The sequence below is a fragment of the Caloenas nicobarica genome, chromosome 1 (genome assembly GCF_036013445.1).
Source record: "Caloenas nicobarica isolate bCalNic1 chromosome 1, bCalNic1.hap1, whole genome shotgun sequence".
NCBI lineage: Eukaryota > Metazoa > Chordata > Aves > Columbiformes > Columbidae > Caloenas > Caloenas nicobarica.
Window position 1 is genome coordinate 79,232,102 of NC_088245.1, and position 19,823 is coordinate 79,251,924.

At 39.2% G+C, this 19,823-nt stretch overlaps 1 protein-coding gene across 1 annotated transcript in view; it reads right to left on the reverse strand.

Annotated features, from left to right (window-relative positions):
• ST8SIA1 (ST8 alpha-N-acetyl-neuraminide alpha-2,8-sialyltransferase 1) overlaps positions 1 to 19,823 on the reverse strand; it is a 133,833-nt gene that overhangs the window by 49,187 nt on the left and 64,823 nt on the right. Inside the window, exons 3-4 of the mRNA XM_065650329.1 lie at positions 9,610 to 9,719; positions 3,589 to 3,681 (exon numbers count right to left, since the gene is read on the reverse strand). Of these exons, the coding sequence (XP_065506401.1) occupies positions 3,589 to 3,681; positions 9,610 to 9,719 (203 nt within the window). The remainder of the gene's footprint in view (positions 1 to 3,588; positions 3,682 to 9,609; positions 9,720 to 19,823) is intronic.

Genomic DNA, 19,823 nt, shown 5'->3' on the forward strand with positions numbered 1-19,823 from the left:
GTAAGAAATTGCTAGAATTTGCTTCTCTTAAACAGCCCGGAGCCAGTGACATCAGAAACACATAGTATCCACATCCCAAATAGTAACTCTGCATTTCTTGGTCAAAAATCTTATGTCATTGGTCAAAAAATTGTCACTACCTATTTAAGCATTTTTGTGTTCACATGCGATCCACTAACTAGTCCCTCCCCACAGCTGTAGACCAGTGTTAAGAAAACAGAAAGAATCACTGTAAATGATATAACCTTGTTTATTTTTCCCAGAGTCTAAGAATGGCTGTAGGCACATCACAGCTCTCACTGCCGCACTGCCTCTTTCCTAGCAGGGACCTATAGCAGCTACTCACGGAAAGAAAATAAAAACCAGGACAAATATAGAATAATCTTCTGCCTACAAAGTGGCTCCCTGCAGATAACGCCAAGCTGACTAGGCTGGTAGAAGAATGAACTGGAAACATCAAAAATACCCACCATTTTGCAGTCCCTCAACAGTACTGGGGAGTAGAGGGTGGAGACGTCGCAGTGACCCCAGAAGTAGCTTTATGCAACATTTCGTTCCCAACTGCAACCTCAAACCAGGGTTTGACAGAGAAGTGAGATTTGAATACAAAGTGGAAAAAGGAGTTCTACACAGGCTCAAAGGACTGGGAGTTCCAATATTAATTGAAGGAAGATGCTTGTGAAACATTTCAGACAAAAAAAGAAACTGGGGCAGTCATCATGCGGCCTCTAGTCAGACAGGGAAATTTCTGTCATAATACATCTATTGTCAGTATTCCTGTATTATATGAAGCAAAGTTAGGTTAGTATATTCCTCATCGTTTTTTAAACCCAAATGAGAACTGAGCACAATATTTTACAAGTTAAAACTGTACTACCTTCACAGTCACATTTCTTGCTGAAAACAGAGTAGGAACTTGATCTCTAAGTTTTGCAAAAGGCAATGTTTGGAAGGTATTTCTGAAGTCAATGTACTCCCAGATTAAAATCTTGTCTCTCCCATCCTAAGCCTGTAAGTCTAGGGGGAAATGGTGGTACCTCAGATATCACTCTGCAATGATTACTGCCAACAATTTAGTTTAGTAAAGGCAAGAATTCTGGTTTTAGAACAACACAGAAAATTGCCTCTACATCCCTGGTATGTAAACTTTGCCCCATCCAACATGCCTCATCATAAATTATCTGGTAAGGCTAAATCTTTTAGAAGCCATGAATGGTGTTGCAGGAACCAATTCACTAAATCTGCCATAAGACACTTGAGAGATAATTGAGATGTCAAGCCTCATCAATATCAACCTACTTAAAGTAAGGACAAGAGGAGAGGGGAAGAATGATAATGATTAATACCATTATGTGAAGCTAGTTAATTTATAGCTTAGAAACAGATACATATCAGTCACCAATCTGAACATTCTTGAATTTCATGAAAGTCTCGACTTCTAAGCAGTCCTAATTTCTTAAAAAGCTTCTGGTCATAGAAGTTGATTATTTGTTGCCAGAGTAGTCGTCGTCTTTTCTATTTTAACTTCCAAGATTTAGCCTTCTTTTTCTAACTTTAACTTAACACACAGGAGGTAAAATGAGTTTGGACAGCGTACAGGAAACATCAGTAAAACGTTATTTTAAAAAAATTCTCTTCCTCACCAGGCAGAGGAAGGAAAGTGTCAGATCCCTCAAGAGCTTCAAGCCTCAGAGGAGGTTTCTGCCAATTTTCAGCGCTATGAATGTGCCTTTCTCAGTTACTGGTTGTATATCTCCTCCTAATCAATACAGATGCATAAATATCCCACATTACTTTCTCATCAAAGGTCTTGCACTGCAGTTATCATCCACTCACTTTGAAAACTGACACTGAACACAATCCTGTTTGCTGTTTCCCATCTATTTCTTCCTCCCTCTTTTCCCATTTCCCTCCCCCTCTCACAAGGTAGCTTCTCACACTCCCCATCTGCTTTTTCAACCATCTGCTCACTCCTTCCCTTCCTTCTTGCTGGATAACTCCACAGTCTCTCTAGTGTAGCTCCATAGTCTCCCTGTAGCATCACTGAAACTCTTTTTCCTCATCTGTTCAAAAACACTAAGTACAGTGAGCTTTCCACTCTAGGTCTTGATGGAGGGGAGGGTGCAAAACAAACATCTATGAGTTTAATAATCTACTGCCTTGACAACTGTAAAATCCTTTGTAAGCTTCATGTTTCACACTGCTCCTATTCTTTTGTCTAAAATGCCATGGCTAAACTGATCTTCTGTCCTTGATGGGATGTTCTAGCCATTTCACCTCACTTGTTAAATCAATCTCATTAGCCATCTACATCCCACAGGATTTTCAGATTCCCCATCTTCAGGTCCACTGCCCTGAGCAGGTCCCTCTTCTCGCCTGGCACCTGGTGCCATGCTCTGCCAATTCTGCTTGGTTTGCTTTGATCTCATCCCACAAGCACTTCTGTGCCTTCTCCTACTCAGACTCTCTCTGCCTGGAATCAGCTCTTGAAGCCAATTGCTATTCCATTTCCGTCTTGCTCACCCTCTCTTTTCTACTCTGTCAAAGGCTATCATCTTTTCCACACACAAAACCAGAAAACCCTTCAATTCCTGATAGAGAGGAAAAATATTAAATTCAAATACCATCAAAACATCCATTTCCAAGTCTGTGCTTCTCTTCTTTCTAAAACACCTGGCTTTCGGTGATTCATTTTATTTCCATGCTTTGCTTCCTTTCACAATCCTTTACCTCCCAGTACCTGCATTATACCTTTCTTTATGCCTAATTGTTTCCTGTTTATCCCCTTTGTTTATGCCTTTTCTCTGTGTTTTTCAGTGAGCATGGCAGGTTACTACCAGATCTTGTTCTGCCTGAGAACAGCCTGCCTCATTCCAGGTGCTAAACAACACAGCAATTACAATTCAGGAATGCAAAATGTGAGAGATGACGCTGACTTTTTTTTTTTTTTGCTCCCTCTTCTCCTCTCTCATCAGCTACTGACATGTGGAAAATTTCAACCAACCCTAATAACAAAAATTTGTCTCAGTTTCCTAAGAAAGCGAGGCTCGTATGATCACAACCTGCCAATCGGTTCCATCCTAGCCACTTTTGTACCTGTAAGTCAACATTAAACAAATAATACAAAGACAATAAGGACCCAGAGGTTGTCAGTGGTGAAGCAAAGAGAAACCCAAATTAGCATCTTCATTAACTGTGGGATGCAGGAGCCATCTGGCCTGACCAGCAGAGTAGCTTGGGCCACCCATCAGTATGTGCCTGGCTTGGGAGCAGCCAAAGCACCTCTGGCATGTGCCCAGCACATTGTAAAGGGAGGAAGCTGGAAGCACTGAGGGAAGTACGGTAGAACAGATAACTCTGTAAAGCCAATCTCCCTTAGTTTCCCTGCTTACAGCGAAAAGATCAGGGGTTTACTCTTGGATTATTTCACCCTACATCAAAGCATTGCTTATTTCATCTCTTCCAGATCCTTTTCCAGGATCAGAATACCTTTAAGAAGATAACTCTGATGCACTAATATCCATAACACAGATGAAGCAATTTTATTTTTGTTTCCCCTAACCAGAGAAGGAACAATATGGTCACTACCTTTTCTGAATTATACTGGGATTTGCAGTCACCAGCTGGGTTTTCAATCCAACGTCCTTGCTGTATTCACTGGATAAAGGTGGGAGATTGCACCTGTGCAGAGAAAGACAGTCAAGATTTTAAATGACATTCAGGATCAACAGGCTTCAACCTCAGTTCTTTTTAATCTGAAAGTTTGCAGGTGTTGGGGTTTTTTTAGGAAAAAAACAAACACACACACAAAAACAAACAAACAAACCCAAACAAACCAACACCAAACCACAAACAAAACAAACAAACAAAACAAACAAACCAAAAAACCTGTCAGAAAATGTAAAAGTACTGCATAAATACTAGACCAAGCTACAAATGTCCCCTACTGTACCACACCTATAAGCACAATAGGACATTATTGTACCAGACTGTGGCGAAATGTAGACACAGAACCTTTTGCAGAGATGATCTTATGTAACCTCTAAGCAAAAGCAAAGACAGACTTGGCATTTCTGACAGACTGAAAGGCTGTGGAAGAGGCTGTTATTATCTATAGCAAAGACTTTTTTTCCAAACCCTTTTAAAGTTCTGTTTTCACTCTGTTCTGTCTTGTTTACCAGTATCAGGCTCCAGACTGTTACCACTCTGTGGTATTACAAGCATTACATGTCTTGCAAACAACAGGAATTTTTAATATTACACTGCGGGCTATCTTCAGCGTACAGAGTTTACCAAGAAAACACAGAGAAAAATTTTAAGTGGTTATTTAAATATGTGCATCTCAGTTCTGCTCACAAGCTTGTTTTCATGGGCAAGGTGATAACATAATAAAGACGAAGCAACCATGCAAATTTATTTTGGAAAGCAGAGAGCCAAGACTACAAAAAACTGAAGTAGAGAGAAACTTCAAGACAACGAACAGTCCTAAATGCTCCATAGTAAAGACCTAGGAGAAGAGGGAAAGTGTGGTAGATAAAGATGAAAATACATTCAAATAGTATGCAATCCAGGAGAACTCTATGCAATAGATAGAAATTACATCAAAAACTGGTGTCAAAACATTTTTCATTTCAAATTCGTTCAACTTTTAAAATCTAAGATAGAAACAATATTTTTAATGCTTAAAGGGCAAAAATGAAACCAGGATTCTCAGAGACAAGCAGAACTTCGATTTTTTTCAGAAAAAGACTTGCAGTTTTTTAATGTTTTTTGGGTTTGGGGTTTTGTTGAGGTTTTTTCTGAAAGAAAAAGTTTTGGGCTTCACCATAACCAAATTTGCGGTCCAGTTTTTAAGTTCAACCATCCAATCAAGACATCCCCATTTGCACATGCTGGTTTCATTGTTTTTCTGCAGCACACTGGAAAAGCGCAGCACAGAGACAGAGCACACAACCTGAGGAAAGGTGAGGGGCACATTCGGGTACCAGCTCCTGCCCTTTTCTGCTCCCACCAATAACATGTGCTGGGCAAACACTGACCCTAAAGAAGGGGTTCGAGCAGCCCCTGGTTGCTTTAAACTCTGCAGACAACCACCCCATGGAGGAGGAGGCCCCAGCACTGGAAGACTGGCAGGCGGCTGTGCAGAGAGGAGTTGTTTCGTGTTCATGATTTCTTCCCATACCAGGGAGACATGGGTTCCTGTGCTGCAGATCTTCTGCCTGTGAAGATCTACGTCATTTTTCTCACCATCCTCTGCATTAAACTCTCTGTAGCACTCCACTTCTTCTGCGTGTGTCCTCCAGGCAGCTGGAGTCAGTCATGAAACTCTTGAGTCCAACAACGAGTTGCTTCTCTGATCTGGGTGGGTTCCAAGAGGATGGGACCAGAATCTTTTCAGGGGTGCCCAGCGACAGGACGAGGGGCAACGGGCACAGACAGAAGCACAGGAGGTTCCATATGAATATGAGAAGAATCTTCATTACTCTGAGGGTGCCAGAGCACTGGAACAGGCTGCCCAGAGAGGTTGTGGAGTCTTCTTCTCTGGAGACATTCAAAACCCGCTTGGACAAATTACTGTGCCACCTGCTCTGGGTGAACCTGCTTTAGCAGGGGGGTTGGACTAGATGATCTCCAGAGGTCCCTTCTAACCCCAACCATTCTATGATTCTGTGATTCTAGTGAGAGGTAGGAGCTGGGGAAGTGAGCTATGGTCCAGTTTTTATGGCAATTTCCAGGGGCTTCAGCACAAACTGTTGGGCTGTTGCACGTCACCATACACTTCCAGTGAGCTGGGAAAAAACAGTCTTGTCACAAGGAAAGCTCTTGCTACCACAGCAGTTGCTGCCTCCATTAGCATTTTCACTGACCTCTGCAATGTTTGGAGAAGGGATCCAAGCACTTGCAACAGCAGAGTGCAGCAAACGAGGGTGCACAAATTCCTGGCTACACCTTGATATGTTACGGTTTTGTGCAACTTTAGTGCCCAGAGAGGGCTCTAGTGTGCACACTGTATACTGTCTGCAATTTTTGTTAATGCAAAACATCCCATATTCCCTAAGAAAAAGACACAGTAGTGCTACATCTGCATGTATTTGCATAGGGATATCAGTTGTCAAAGCCATATTCTTAAATTGACATCATCAGGAAATGCCAAGGAGAAAGACAACAAAGTCCCACCCATATTCATCATATGAATGATGAATTCAGCCATGTTCACTAAGAAAAATAAAATTTCCGGGAACATTTTCTCCTTTTTCTGACTACATTTGTTAAGATGTGCACAATGGATTGAGATCTCAGTTAGGAAACAGCTTCTAGTTTGGTCTAGTACAATTTAAGAGAAGCTAGACAACTTAAAAAGGAAGCCAGAAAAGAGAAATTAAAATAAGAGGTTTCAGAAAATGCAATCATTGAGGGGGGGGGGGGAAAAAAGAAGAAGAAGGAGGATATGGAAAATTAATACAAATTAATCAGATTAGTACTATTTGGAGAGGTTATAGAAACCCTCTCAGTAGCAGTTTTCAATGGCAGGTCAAACAAATATTTGTGAAGCAAGATACACAGGTGATTTGTGTCATAGCAGAGAGATGGCATTAATGACCTCTGGTAGATTACAGTTTAATGATCTCTGGTTTGAATGAACACAAAGTAATAGGGCAAGCTTTTAAGAAGCCATTTTTGGTCTGAGTTTATTTAAAAGCCCTATGAAGGATCAAGATCTCTCCCCAGTTTTTATCATCTTAACATCTCAATAATGACATTTCTTTCACAAGCCAGTCCCAGATGCATTATTTAAACACACGTAATTCCTTTAATCGGTAAGCCTCATTCCCAGTTTGTTCTGCATGAAATATCAAGAAATGGCCTAAGTATCCAGAGGAAACTCAGTAAGAAATCAGTTGGTTGACAGATTATTTTCTTGAACAGGTCAGCAGAGTTTTGAGTGTTGCGCAGGTGAGGAACACATTCAGAAACAAAAGATTAATCCTAAAAAGGTCTTTTTAATTATCTTACTCTTGGTCCTGGTACTGAGGAGTAAGTAAGTGAAAGTGCAGGGAAGAAGGAAGTACCAGGACAGCATTCTAGCATCTAGCTATTTTAGAATGTTATATAAGCACATATACTAAACACTAGGAGCTACTACAAATTTAATATGTAATTGCAAACATACCTTTTTATTCCTTTGTGGCACCTTGGCCAACATCAAGACAATAACTGCACAAAGCAGCTGAAAGCCATGTTTCTCTGGACTCGTCTTCAAAGCCCAAAGTGCCACCATATTTAACCTCCCCAGCTCCACTGGGGCTGGTATAGCTAGATGGCATGGCACGGCATGATTGAAAGAGAACAGCTTGGCTTCCCCTAACCAGGACAGCGACTAGTCAACTTGAAATAGTGACAAGTTGCTTCTAGTTTAGGAATAAATTCACCAGGAAACAGCTCAGAGAATTCCCCACAACCCCTGCTGTTTTACAGGGAAAAACCCTCTCTCTGGTAGAAATACAAACCACGGCAAAGCCATGGAAAGTGTTTGGGGGACAGGGAGAGTTGTGAGATGTAGAAATATTTCTTCAAAATCTAATGCCAAGAAAATGTGTCTCTTCTGTCAAAATCCAGACAAAAACATTGCTTAGGGTTTAGTACCCAACACTTTTCAAATAAGTGTTAGCAGGAAGGAAGAGGACAGATCAAAATTTTTTCTTAGAAATAAGGATTACAAACTTGAAAACCAGGCAGGTATCAGGAGAAGAGCCCATTATGAGCACACTACCTAAACATGCAGACCATATACCTGCACCTTTTTCATTGCAGATGCAGTGTGCTGTGCCTTTGGGGCTGAAAATGCTGTTCTTTTAATCTTTATGTTGGTACAACTGTGTTTGTAGAAGATGCTTAGCAACGAGATGAGTTTAAACTCATTAATTAACCTTCGTGATTACAATATATCAGAGAAGATGGCTGCAGTCATATGACAGAGCTTATGGAAATACACTGAAGTGAAATCAAAAACCATATGAATAGAAAAAAGAACAAGGGCAAAACATGGCATGACATTTCACACTGTGGAAATACTTTAAAGATATCACACAAATTTATTTTTTTAAAAATGAAACATGCTATGCAAGTCACCATTGTGCTCTTTCTCTCTTGGCTCTCAGATTATAGAAATCAGATTTAGAAAAGATCAACTAAATCCTATCTTCTATCTGCTATAAAAATGTTTTCTCCCAGTGGTATATTAGCTTCTAACCCAAAAGAACTGAAACATTTTCCATAAATATGGTTGCACATCACTAATATAATATGGCCTGCAGGCAGCTACTGGGATTTTTGCAGGATTTTCCCTATCACTTATTTCCAATTCAAAATAAGTTCTGTACAGATAATGGTTGCTTTACCCTCCCTGGAGAGAAAAGGATTTTTCTGATCAAGCTACAACTGCTGGTTTAAAAAAAAAAAAAAATCCATTGTTTTTGTAACTGATTGGTCCTACAGCATTTCAATTTCCCATTGCATCTAGATAATATTACCATGGTATATACCCTGCAGTTTCCTAGATTTGGTCTGTGGAACACCTAAGGAGTTTTGCAGTAATGGCAATCAGCACACTGCCTCTTCTCCCCCTGTGCCTTACATCTTCTCTTCTGTGAATGCTCTAAGTATATGTTTCCTTTTGTCTTTAGTTTGTTGTATTTCTTTGCATTAACATTGAAGGCATTTTTGGTCTTTGAGATGCAAACCAGAAATTACAGTAATACCGTTTGATTTGCAGTAAATTTGTAAGGCTTTATAATAAGCCATCAGGATCTAATAAGGACACTTGCTAAGGTGGGTTTTCATAATGCATCCATCTCAAAAAAAACCAAACTTCATTTCTCATGTCTTTGAGAGCATTCCTCCAGTTTCTCCCCCACAATGTTTTTCTTGTTCATGTTTAACAGGGAGGAACTAATTTCTGTCTTTCTTCCTTAAAGAATGCAGACCTAGAAAGTGCCAAATTCAATCACGAAAGCAGTAACTGGTTCAACATCCTTTCTGACAGGTTCTGATAACTTCAGGAAGGCTGCAGCAAAAGGAAATGCGAAGAATACCAAAAAACCTGCATCAAGGAAAGGGGCTTAGTGTTTCCTCAGACAGTCAGCCAGAAATCAAACCAGAAAAAAACAGGAACATTTTAGCTTATTCCAACTTACACTTCTTAAGCCTTGCCCCATAAATCAGTACCTACTCATCTTGAGTTCAATGGGTTGCATATAATGGCATTTAGAGTTTTAGAGGACAGAGCACAGTGCAGGATGAGACCCTGCCTAAAATTGCATAACTAAAGAGAAAAGCAGCTCTCTGTGACACTGCACAATCTGTCACGACCTTAACCCATCCATCTACAGACTGCCCCCACACTACACACATATTTGCAGAAGCCAGTCAAAAGTATCTTTTTGCCTCTCCTCACACTTTTACCCAGATCGCTTGTGTAAAGCATCCTGCAAAGGGGCGGGGGGAAACAAGGCAAATTATAAGTGATTAATCACAACTGAATAGCTTTGAAAAGTCCAAGACTTAGTAGGGGGAAGGGGAGACAATATGTCATTGAGGTTTCTGTCTTACCGCATGACAAAATCTGCTTGATCTATTTGTTTGCCGCAGCCGCTTTTTTTCAGGATCCCACCATTTCCCACCACGGAGCATTTCTTCAGTGGCAGCTGGAAGGGAGTAGCCTAGCAACACAAAACAAGGACCGGTTTTACAGAGGAAAACACATGCATCTTTGTAGCAGCCACTGCTGGAAAACCCAAGGAGCTGGCAGGACTCAAAGTGAGGAAAGAAAAGGGAGAATTAGGAGCTTGGGAAAAAAAAAAAAAAAAAAAAAAAGAAAAAGAAAAAGAAAAAAGAGTAGAGAAATTAGCTGGTAAGTAGACATAGGACAATTTTTATCCTTACTCCCCAAACCGGGACACAACAAATGTGATATAGAAGGTAACATTTCTGCAAAACCAAAATTGCCGAAAGTCCTGATGCGCATACTGGCCAAGCCAAATAGGTCAGAATGAGCCTTCTATCCAAGCTGCAGGGACACAGTGGAAATAAGACAACCACGGAAAAAATAACTTTTAAAAAAAAAACCAAAATCCATGAAAGTGACCCTCCTGAACTGATATACAAAAGATAGCTCTGAGGAAGAGAGAAAGGAAGGAATAGGGAATAAGGTGATGACAGCAGGGCACTGGGAATCAGGAGTCACCTTGGCTCCCTCCATGGTTGTGTCACTGGGATGAGTCACTCGAAACCCTTAGGCAAAGGTATTTAGAGTTTGACAGCAGCTCCTTAAACACTCAGCTGTCCGGACACAGCATAAATTAAAATTAGAAAGGGATTGTTTTAACGAAGGACCTCTTGTAGCCGCTTTGCAATGCATAAAAGTGAAAGGTCAAATTGTTGTGCTATCCTATCATCAAACACAGTAATAAATGAGATATGTGTAGTCTTTTTCATTCCAGAGGATCTCAGAACTATGGGTGGGACATCGTCCTGCCAGCCCCAAGTCATTCACCTCTAGTGAGGTTGGAACAGTCATTTAAACAGCACACAGTGTATCAGTGCAGCCTAGCATCTATATTTTTTAAAAAAGGTAGTGAAAAGACCTGTGAATTTAAAGCAGTGTGATTTAGTCACAGAATGGAATTTGTCTACAATACAAGAGTTAATATTCTCCACGTGGAAAAAATTGTGCAGGGATTTTTTATTTACCAAACCTGTCAAAACCTGACTTTTCAGTTGAGACACAAGTTACTACACAGGCCTCAGAGAATGCAGATGCCATGATGACAGGATGCAGCATCACCAAACAATTCTCCTCTCCGGGAGGACGAGGTAGAATGGCAGCAGCACTTGTCCTCACTTAGTATACTGAGCAACGTCTAACATTGCGTCAGGTATTCATCAGCCATTGCAACAGTGTACATGGTCCAGAAAACAGACCCAGCATTACAGCACAATGTCTGAATTTATTAGGACTTATTTCTACTGTCGTTTCCTCCTTAGATTTACTTGCTTTATCTTCTTTTCTCAGCAAACTAGATTCCATTCAGCTAGTATAAAGCCACAATCTGCTTTCTAATGAGAAACATTAAAGCATTCTGCTTATCCTACTTCTGGATTAAGATATACTAAAGCAGAAAAATAAATTTTAGTTTCCTGAGGCCCCACCACAATTAGGAGCCCAGTGACAGCACAGCAGAACAATACTAAGTATGCAGCTGCATTCTTGTTCTGCATCTGCCTTCTCAAGAACATTTTTTAATTTACACAGTTATTGAACTAGGAGCATATCTTGATATTCAAAGCACATCTTATCTCTGAGGTGATGCTGACCAAACAAGAGCTCCCATAATCACTAAAGGCAGGAGGTGGGGAGGATGGGAATCAGAGGAAATGTACAAGTGATTTGTTTTATAAATAACAGTACCTTTCTTATTCAAAATATATCCAAGTTCCTTCCAAGACAGCTAGTTATACAAAGACAAGGCTGTGACAAATCACAGACAAAGGCAAAAGCCATTAAGTCTTGCTTTTAAGAGCTGTGGACACTCTGTCACATAAAATCTGTGGCTTTAGTACATGTTGAGTGGCTTTAGACCCCCCAAATAAACATTTAGGAGCTACTAAATGCTTCAAAAATTCATGAGTTTCAAACAGCCTTTGCTGTTGCTTGAGTGAGGTGACTTGCTGTCCTTCAAGGGAGGCTTATGTCCTGTTATGCTCAAAGATGATAAAATTAGTTGTCATTTGCATACATGCTTTTGTTTCCAAAAGCACGTGAAGCTTTGAAACTCTTGTCCTTCAGAGAGTCCAAGAAATAAAAGAACAAGATCAGGGCTGCCAGGGTGATTTGAGGAAGCCAAAGGAAAGTAGAAGGGGCAGATAAAATGACCATAGTGGTTGTCCCTCTGCCTAACCTGTGAAGAAATCCACTTGCTCTATGGACATAGGAGGAAAACCAGACTGAACACAGCTCTCTGTGAAACACCACCATGTCCACAAGAGCTCTCAGAAGCATTTGCCTCCCCCAGCCAAGTACTCAAAATTCAGGACGTGGCACAGACATCAGATAGAGCCTACACAGCACTGTTTAGCTTAAAATGTTCAATGGATGCATTTTCCAGGGGACCATATGTAGAAGCTTCCTACAAAGGTTATGCAAAAGACCTAGTTCCAGTACCCTAACAGGGTGAAGAGGTGGTTGCAAAAGGCTAAGGATTAAGTGTTCCTGCTGCTCGGTGGGATTTCAGCTGCTTTGAGCTTAACGAAGAGCAATTGCTTAGGATGACCTGGGAGAAACCTGCATTTGTTATCTTGCATGTGACTTTTCTTCAAACATTTAAATCAAGGATCAGTATTATTGCTGAGACTTCGGGGGCATTTCAGGAACTCTGCCCTGAGCCTCTTTGTCCAAACAAACTGCCTGGTCGTACACAACTCATACAAGTCTTTAAGCCAAGTGTTGCCCATGAGCAACTATGAAAAATGTGGCTCCTTTTTATCTCTACAAAAGGCATTTCTCTTTTCCCTCTTTCAAAGGAACAGGCTCCCAGGCTTTGAAACTGTTAGGAAATCACCATCCTGAAATATATGTGTGTGTGTATATATATATATATACACACATATATATATGTACACCCAGCCCACTGTAGGATGTTAGTGCAATGCCACACTTTCCTCCTCTCCACAGTCAAAAGATGCTCATGGGACAGGTAGCAGAGAGAAAGGCACTTAGAGGCTCTTCAAAGCTGAAATGCTGTGGGCTTCATTCTGTGACATTCCATAAGCATTCTGCTCAATCTTTCCTTTGGGCTGCCCAAAATATGAGGTGCAGACAGGTTAAGCAAAATTGCAACTTAATTTTGTTGACAAAAATTGCAACAAAGGGAAGCTCCAGCCCTAACAAACAGTAGAATTACTCAGTTTATTACTAGCTTTCCATACCACTACTACGCCTTCAAGATGTTCCTCTGCATTCTCTTACTGCTTCTACTGCTGGCTTGTCAGGGTATGCACTGTGAATTTAACACTGAATTTAATATTTAATTATCAAAACCTGGAGTTATTTTTTCCTTTAAGGGTTTTAAAAAAAATCAAATATGGACTCCAATAATGATTTGTTTCCTCATAAAAGTGATCTTATGCTATCTTCATGGTGTGGGTGATCTGCCTTCAAATTTTTTGAACATTATGTTGGGGTTGAAGAGTTAGTAGAATGCTACAACTTTCTGCAGAATTGAACCTGGTTTACTTTTTTGTAAAATAGACTTGGGCATTACGTGTAATTACAGTAAGAGGTAATTTTCAATCAAGAATGTTACATTTTCAAGGTGATGGTGCTCTTTGGAGACAATAATATATGGTAAACCCAAGTTTGCTTCTAGGTTTCTATTACCAGCAAAATATGTTTCACGGAACTTAGAAAAATCTTCTCATGCTTTCCTTCTTTACCTCCCACAGTGTAACTCTTTGCTAGGCAAATTGTCGGTTCATAGCAGCATATAAATTCTCACATTGTGGCAACCCAGCTGTCATTTATGCTAAATGCTCACAAAAAGACCAGTTGTTTTTCTCCTTACAATTCTAAGCTGGCTTTACAAATGCTGGCTTTGGACTGTAAAGTTGTAACAAAAGAATTTCCATTAACATTAGCCTCCTGAAACTCTGTTATTTTCATTGTCAACACGTTTGTTATTTTCTTCATTCATAAAATTTTAATGAGCAGCCAGAGTCTTGTGGGTGGACTAGAAAAAACAGTGCAACATCAGTTCATCTAGCGTAATAGAGAAAATGTAAAAATAAATTACCAGCTCATCCCCATTTTTAAGCAGTCATTACCACAGAATTTGCAAATAGTGTTAACTAAAAACACCTTGCATATTGGAAATAAATGGGATGAAATCCCTTTAAAAGTTTAAAATAATTTTAGAAAGGATTCTGTAAGGTGGGTTTTAAAAAGCATCTCCAAACAAAGCCAGCGATGGAAAGGCCCCATTGTCTCATTTTCCCTGGTTTCAAACAATGAAACTCCATTGATAATCAATGAAGATGTTCTAGTTCATATTCATGTAAATGAAAGAAGAACCTGCACACCCCCCTGTTTACCTCCCCCCGTGAATTCAATGACAAATAAGCACACAAAGCAAGAGATTAAAGACTCCCAAGTGAATATGGGACTAATTTAACAAAGCATCTACCCAGCAATTCACTGATTAGTTTCATCATTCATCTAAGTAGAAATAAATCATTGTCATCAGTTAAAAGAACATTACACAGTACTAACAAAATATAATTTATTTTAGATAATGCTACTCTCATTCACTTTGATTTCATTGTTAGGTTGTTAATGCATTAATTTCTGCCCACTCCCTGCCAAAGAGTTAATCAGCAACCAAGTCCTTACTGGAAAAACAGGAAAAAATACAGTATTCAGCCTCTGATTTAATGCTGAAGATGTCAAAAACATTGAAAACACTGAGAACATAAATTAGATTTTTTTTTTTAAATAAGCCTTTTTGAATTTGCACGAGATGCTGTGATTTTACTGTCCCTTTTGAGAATGCAGCATCCTGATGAGAAGAGCATTGTTACACTGATTTTCCTAAGGAGCCAGCAAAACGCTGAGAGTTAATGAGAAGCCAAATTGAGTTCTTAATAAAACATTTGCTTGCACCTTTGCATAAGGAAGCAGCTGACACTTTAAAGGATAAGTCTCCGTGTGTCAGCCACAGGTAATGTGGCATTGTTTTTTTACACTGTCAGACATGGTGGGGTGGCAAATTCTCCTTCTTCTTTGTTTACAAATCATCTTCGGTCTGATGGGCCTTTTGTTCCTCCTGCAGAGCTGTCAAGACATGACAGCTTGAGGCAACCAGCTCCAAAGAAACATCAATGTCAGGCACTTCGTATTCTCTATAGGGGAATGTGGAAGGTGGCAATGGTTCCCTGCATTTCCTAAAAGAGAGGGGACTTTTCAGTCCACCTCCCACACTATGCCACTGTAGCGAGACAGATGATGTTCCTCTTTCCATCCTTTAGAAATAATTGTTGTTTTCTTGGGAAAATAACTGTTTTCACCAAAAAATGCTTAGGGTTAGGTTTTGGTGTTTCTTTTAGTGAAAACTGAAAATTCTGAAAAATAAGATGGACCTTTTTTCAGGAAGATTTCCTTTAAAATTGTGTGCACTGTTATCTAAAAGGTCTTGCATGTAGTAATTCATAACGTCAGACACTTTATATCATACACCTATTTTCAGCCTGGCCTCTCTTTTTGTAGTAACTGATTGAAATAACTACACAAAGTTTGAAATGCTTATAAAATCTTAACAGTAATTTAGAACTCACTTTTGTACAGAGAAACAGAAAAAACATGGATTAGAATGAAAGTGCCTGTGTATGAATGCTGGAAAGAGAGAAAATCTTTACCATACCATAAATCTTGAGCAAATGTTGTGGGCTGCAAGATACATGCATTTTAACATATTAAGAAACCACTTTACTAGCAGATTTATTGAATGCCATATAATTCCTATATTTTTTGTGTTCACACAAAGCTGTATTAGAAAAGCACATTAGTGAAACTGTTGACGACTGTATTTCTCATGTGCAAATTCTGTCAGAATCACAATGTATGGTCCACTGAGACTTGCTAAACATTTGCATTAGCTACAATTCATACAAAATTCTCTATATTCCACTAACTATAATGAGTGAAATGTTAAGCAAGATGCAAGCCAAAACCTTGCCTCTATGGTAACGCTGTCACAAAGCAGAGGGATAGGTGTAAGCACACTTTTTTTTGTCATTTTGTGGAACAGATCAGAATGGAGCCCCTGCCAGACTGATCCCAGGTCTGTAGCACACTGCCCTGTTTGCATATGATAATTACGAGCATCAACAAATAAGCTGAGCGTGGTTTTTCAAATTCTGGACATGGATACTACCAAACTCCAATATTTTATTACAAAGCAATTATTATAGGAAGAAACTGTGACAGTGACTGACTATGAAATCACACTAAGAGATAAGAAAGCAATCTTAAAATTAACCTTCTTTAGGTTTGTTTTTTTTTTTAAATAGTTTCCTTGCTCCACAGAGGCACTGCCAACTAACAAATTTTGAAACGTGAAGTTGGTTGCTCATAAAAAAAGAGAAGTGGTCCAGGAGGGGCAAGCTCCTCTGTAGTACCATGTAAGCCTGTCTCACTCATGACAGCAGTATCTTTATCAAGGATTTAAGTGGAATTAAACATTCAAGCTCATGTAAATTTTGTGCTCTTCACAAATATGTACTCCAGCTGGTATTGTTTTTCATGAGATTAACATCTCACGAAATAATTATATGAAGACACGGGACTGCAAAAGACCACTTAGGAGGCTGAATGCATTGCTCTGTGGCTGTAGGAAACTGTCTTATGTCCAAAAAGATACCTGAGATATTAACTGCAGAGCAACCACACAAAAAAGAGAGAATGCCTTGCAACATACCTGCATATTCACATAAAACACAGAGTACCAGTAACTAGTTGGCAGTCACTTTTAGTTCAAGCTGTACTTTAAGTAGGAACTTCAAAACAGTGTGTTCTCTAATAGCTTTCCACCCAGCATGAAGTCACTGCAAGTGAGTACTTGCTGTGAATTAAAAGAACATTTCAAATTGCTGCTGTGGCATTTAATTCAATGGAACCGGTCTTCCTACAGCCAGGATAGCACAGTGTGGGGATTATGGAATAATAAAAAAATTTTTAAAAAAAAAAAAATCACATTTGGAGAGTGTAATGCTTTATTTTAGAAAACAGACTGTTGATGGTATATCATAAACAGTATTTTTAAAAAGGAATGCTGCTCTGGGAATGTGAAGGGACATAGAAGACGAGGAGAGATTAATGGGTGGGAAATTCCAAAGTTCTGGATAATTTCTGGATCCAAACTTTATGGCCTGCAATGTGCTAGGACCCCAAACTTTGGATTAAAAAGGAGAAAAAGGAAATACTGTTCTATGATTAACCAGAAAAAGGAACTCAACCTACTGGGGGTGGGGAGGGTGTCACTTATTCTGGAAGATGTTACAGCCTTCAACATTTCCAGAATTGGGAGACCTCAAGAAAGATTTAAGCTTCCTTCCAAATAACTGCATTCAGATGTTCCATGGAGCAACGCAGTCCCATGTAAACTCACAAAATGGAAAAATAATGTACAAATTTCTTGAAAAACAGCTTGGCCAGAACTTGTAAATAATTGCCTGTGTTGGCTTCCCTAAACACCTTCTCACACACTTGAATAGCTCACTTGATTTTTTTTTTTTTTTTTTAAATCCTTTGTGGTAACAAGGATAAACTTTGATTCATAGGTTGAATCACTAAAACCTGTTTACAGCCACAGAACCACTCAGCAAATCCTTCCCTTTACCATATGCCATGCTGAGCTTAGAGGAAAATGCCATCCATTGTGTGGGATTCTCAGCCCTGCTCTTCTTTGCCAGCACCTCCTGAGATAAGACACACAACAGTCTCCCACTTCTATTTCAACTGATTCAGACTTAAATGCTCACACTGTACAGCATTTATACACCAGGCAGAAATTTAGCTCCTGGTTCACTTGCTTTCTGTGGCAGAAACACATTCAGACACACCAGGTATCCCAGTGGTTAATACTGCACTATGCTGAATGCTTAGCAGCAAACCCTTATCTTTTGGGCTCAGAGACCTAACTTGCAGACGCTGCTTCTGAAGATTTTGCCCATCCTTCACTTTTCCCTGCTCCTTTCTTAATCTGCTCCAAGTCTGACCAGAAGGAAAAAAGCTAAGTATATCAAACTGTATATGCCAGGGTTGCATTCACACAATGCTCTAAGCTTCAGTCAAAAAAAGTACATTGAAACATTTTAAAATTTTGACTAGATATTTCATGGAAATAAAGGTAAGCACAAATCACTTCAGAGGGGAAAACTATTTTTTTAACATCATGGATGCCTATGAAACAACAAGAGTAGTTTTATAAGAGTTTAATGAGTTATTCTGCAAGCCTGGGAAAATACCTACACTTACACAACTTTTAAATTCATCTCCTGCATTGCAGTATATAATTTCATAGCTGAGGAAGTTACTGTACATAGGCACACACTTTAACTTTCAGGCACAGAAGTTTTCGTTCACTACTATATTCCAGTTAGAGAAATGTAGACAGAAAATAAATAATATGATTGTCCAGTGACGATGTCCTCCAATTCTGACTGTACTTCCTCAGCAATTTTAGGATGAAGAACAGCAACAAGCTGCAACCAAAACAGAACAGGGAAAATTGCAGGGTATGTGCTTACATATGCCTGGTGTAAGAATATGTAGAAAATGAATTCTCATGTTGAATTAGTTTCTTGTGAGAGCGTGGAACAACGCACAGTCAAAAAAGATAGGAAAATACTTGCAAATTTTGCAAGACCAACTACTGTTCAGTAAGGGGTACTACTTAGTTTCCCAGCTTTACAAAGGATTTCTCAACACACTTTCATATATAGATGCAAGGCTATTGCGAGGACCATTCCACAATCGCACAGTTCCTAAGCATTTTAAAATCAATCCTAACCCTGCAGAACTGATGCAGGGTGAACATTTCGACAATCGCATGAGCAGAATACAATTGTGAAATGCAACAATAGCCTGCATTGAACATAAGTGGGGGTATGAAAGGCAGGAGGACTCTGAAGGTGTCAGGACACCCATCTGCATGGATGTGGTTGATTTACTAAAAAGCTCATCCAGCTATAGAAACACAAAGTTCTCCAAAATCTTATTAGCAGCACACAGCATATGCAATAAATAGGGTTAGTTTCAGCTCATAAAAAAATATAAAGAGCTTCCAATTCTACTTGTGTAAAAGACAATAACACTGAAACAAAGGAATGGCTCTCTGAATCCCTGAGGGCCCTCTGATCCTACTGATATGAATAAGGAGTTGCAGCAAAGGAAATTAATCCACTTATACATGCACGAAAATATGAATTTAGTTATCATGTGATACAAAAGCTTTGGCTTTTATTTCTTAGGCTGTCTTAGAAGCAATACACTTCCATTTAGCTAGAATATTAAACAATGAGCTTCTACAAGGAAAAGATCCACTAATAAGAAATGTTTCTTGCCTTTCCTTTACCTCTAAATTGTTCAGATGAATCAACGACGTCTATTGAGAATCACTAGTTAAAAAGACATCAAGGACAACTAGCAAGGATTGATCTCTCTAGGAAATTTGCAATTAGAGTTTGAGTGGGGTTTAAACACAGAGATTGAATTCTGACAGCATGGAAGCACAATTAGCTTTCTTTAATACTCACAGAAATATTTTTTTTCTTCTCTACTAATAAGAAAAATTAAGCCTCTCAAGAAAGATTCACTTACAGATAAGGAGGAAATATCTATCTATTTTAAGACTAATTTTAGACTTTGAAAATTCCAAATTTTACAATACAGATGCAGATTTATATACTGATCTTTCTTTCAGTAAAACCCAAACAACCCCCTCTGATTCCAAGTATTTAAATGTAGATAAACAGCAAAGGGAACCACAACAGAGACAGATTAGCTAGGAAACATTTTAGAGGCTCTGATGTTGTAAGGTGTTTACAATAGTTTGTGGATAGTGATTGGACAAAAAAGCCTTATGATATTAGGCTGCCTAGAAACACTAAAAAAAAAAATCCAACATGTAATATCATATTACAGGTTCAGTGAGTTCATTTAAATGCACTACTGAATTGGATGAAACAACAGCATGAATCTGGAGAAGTGGGCA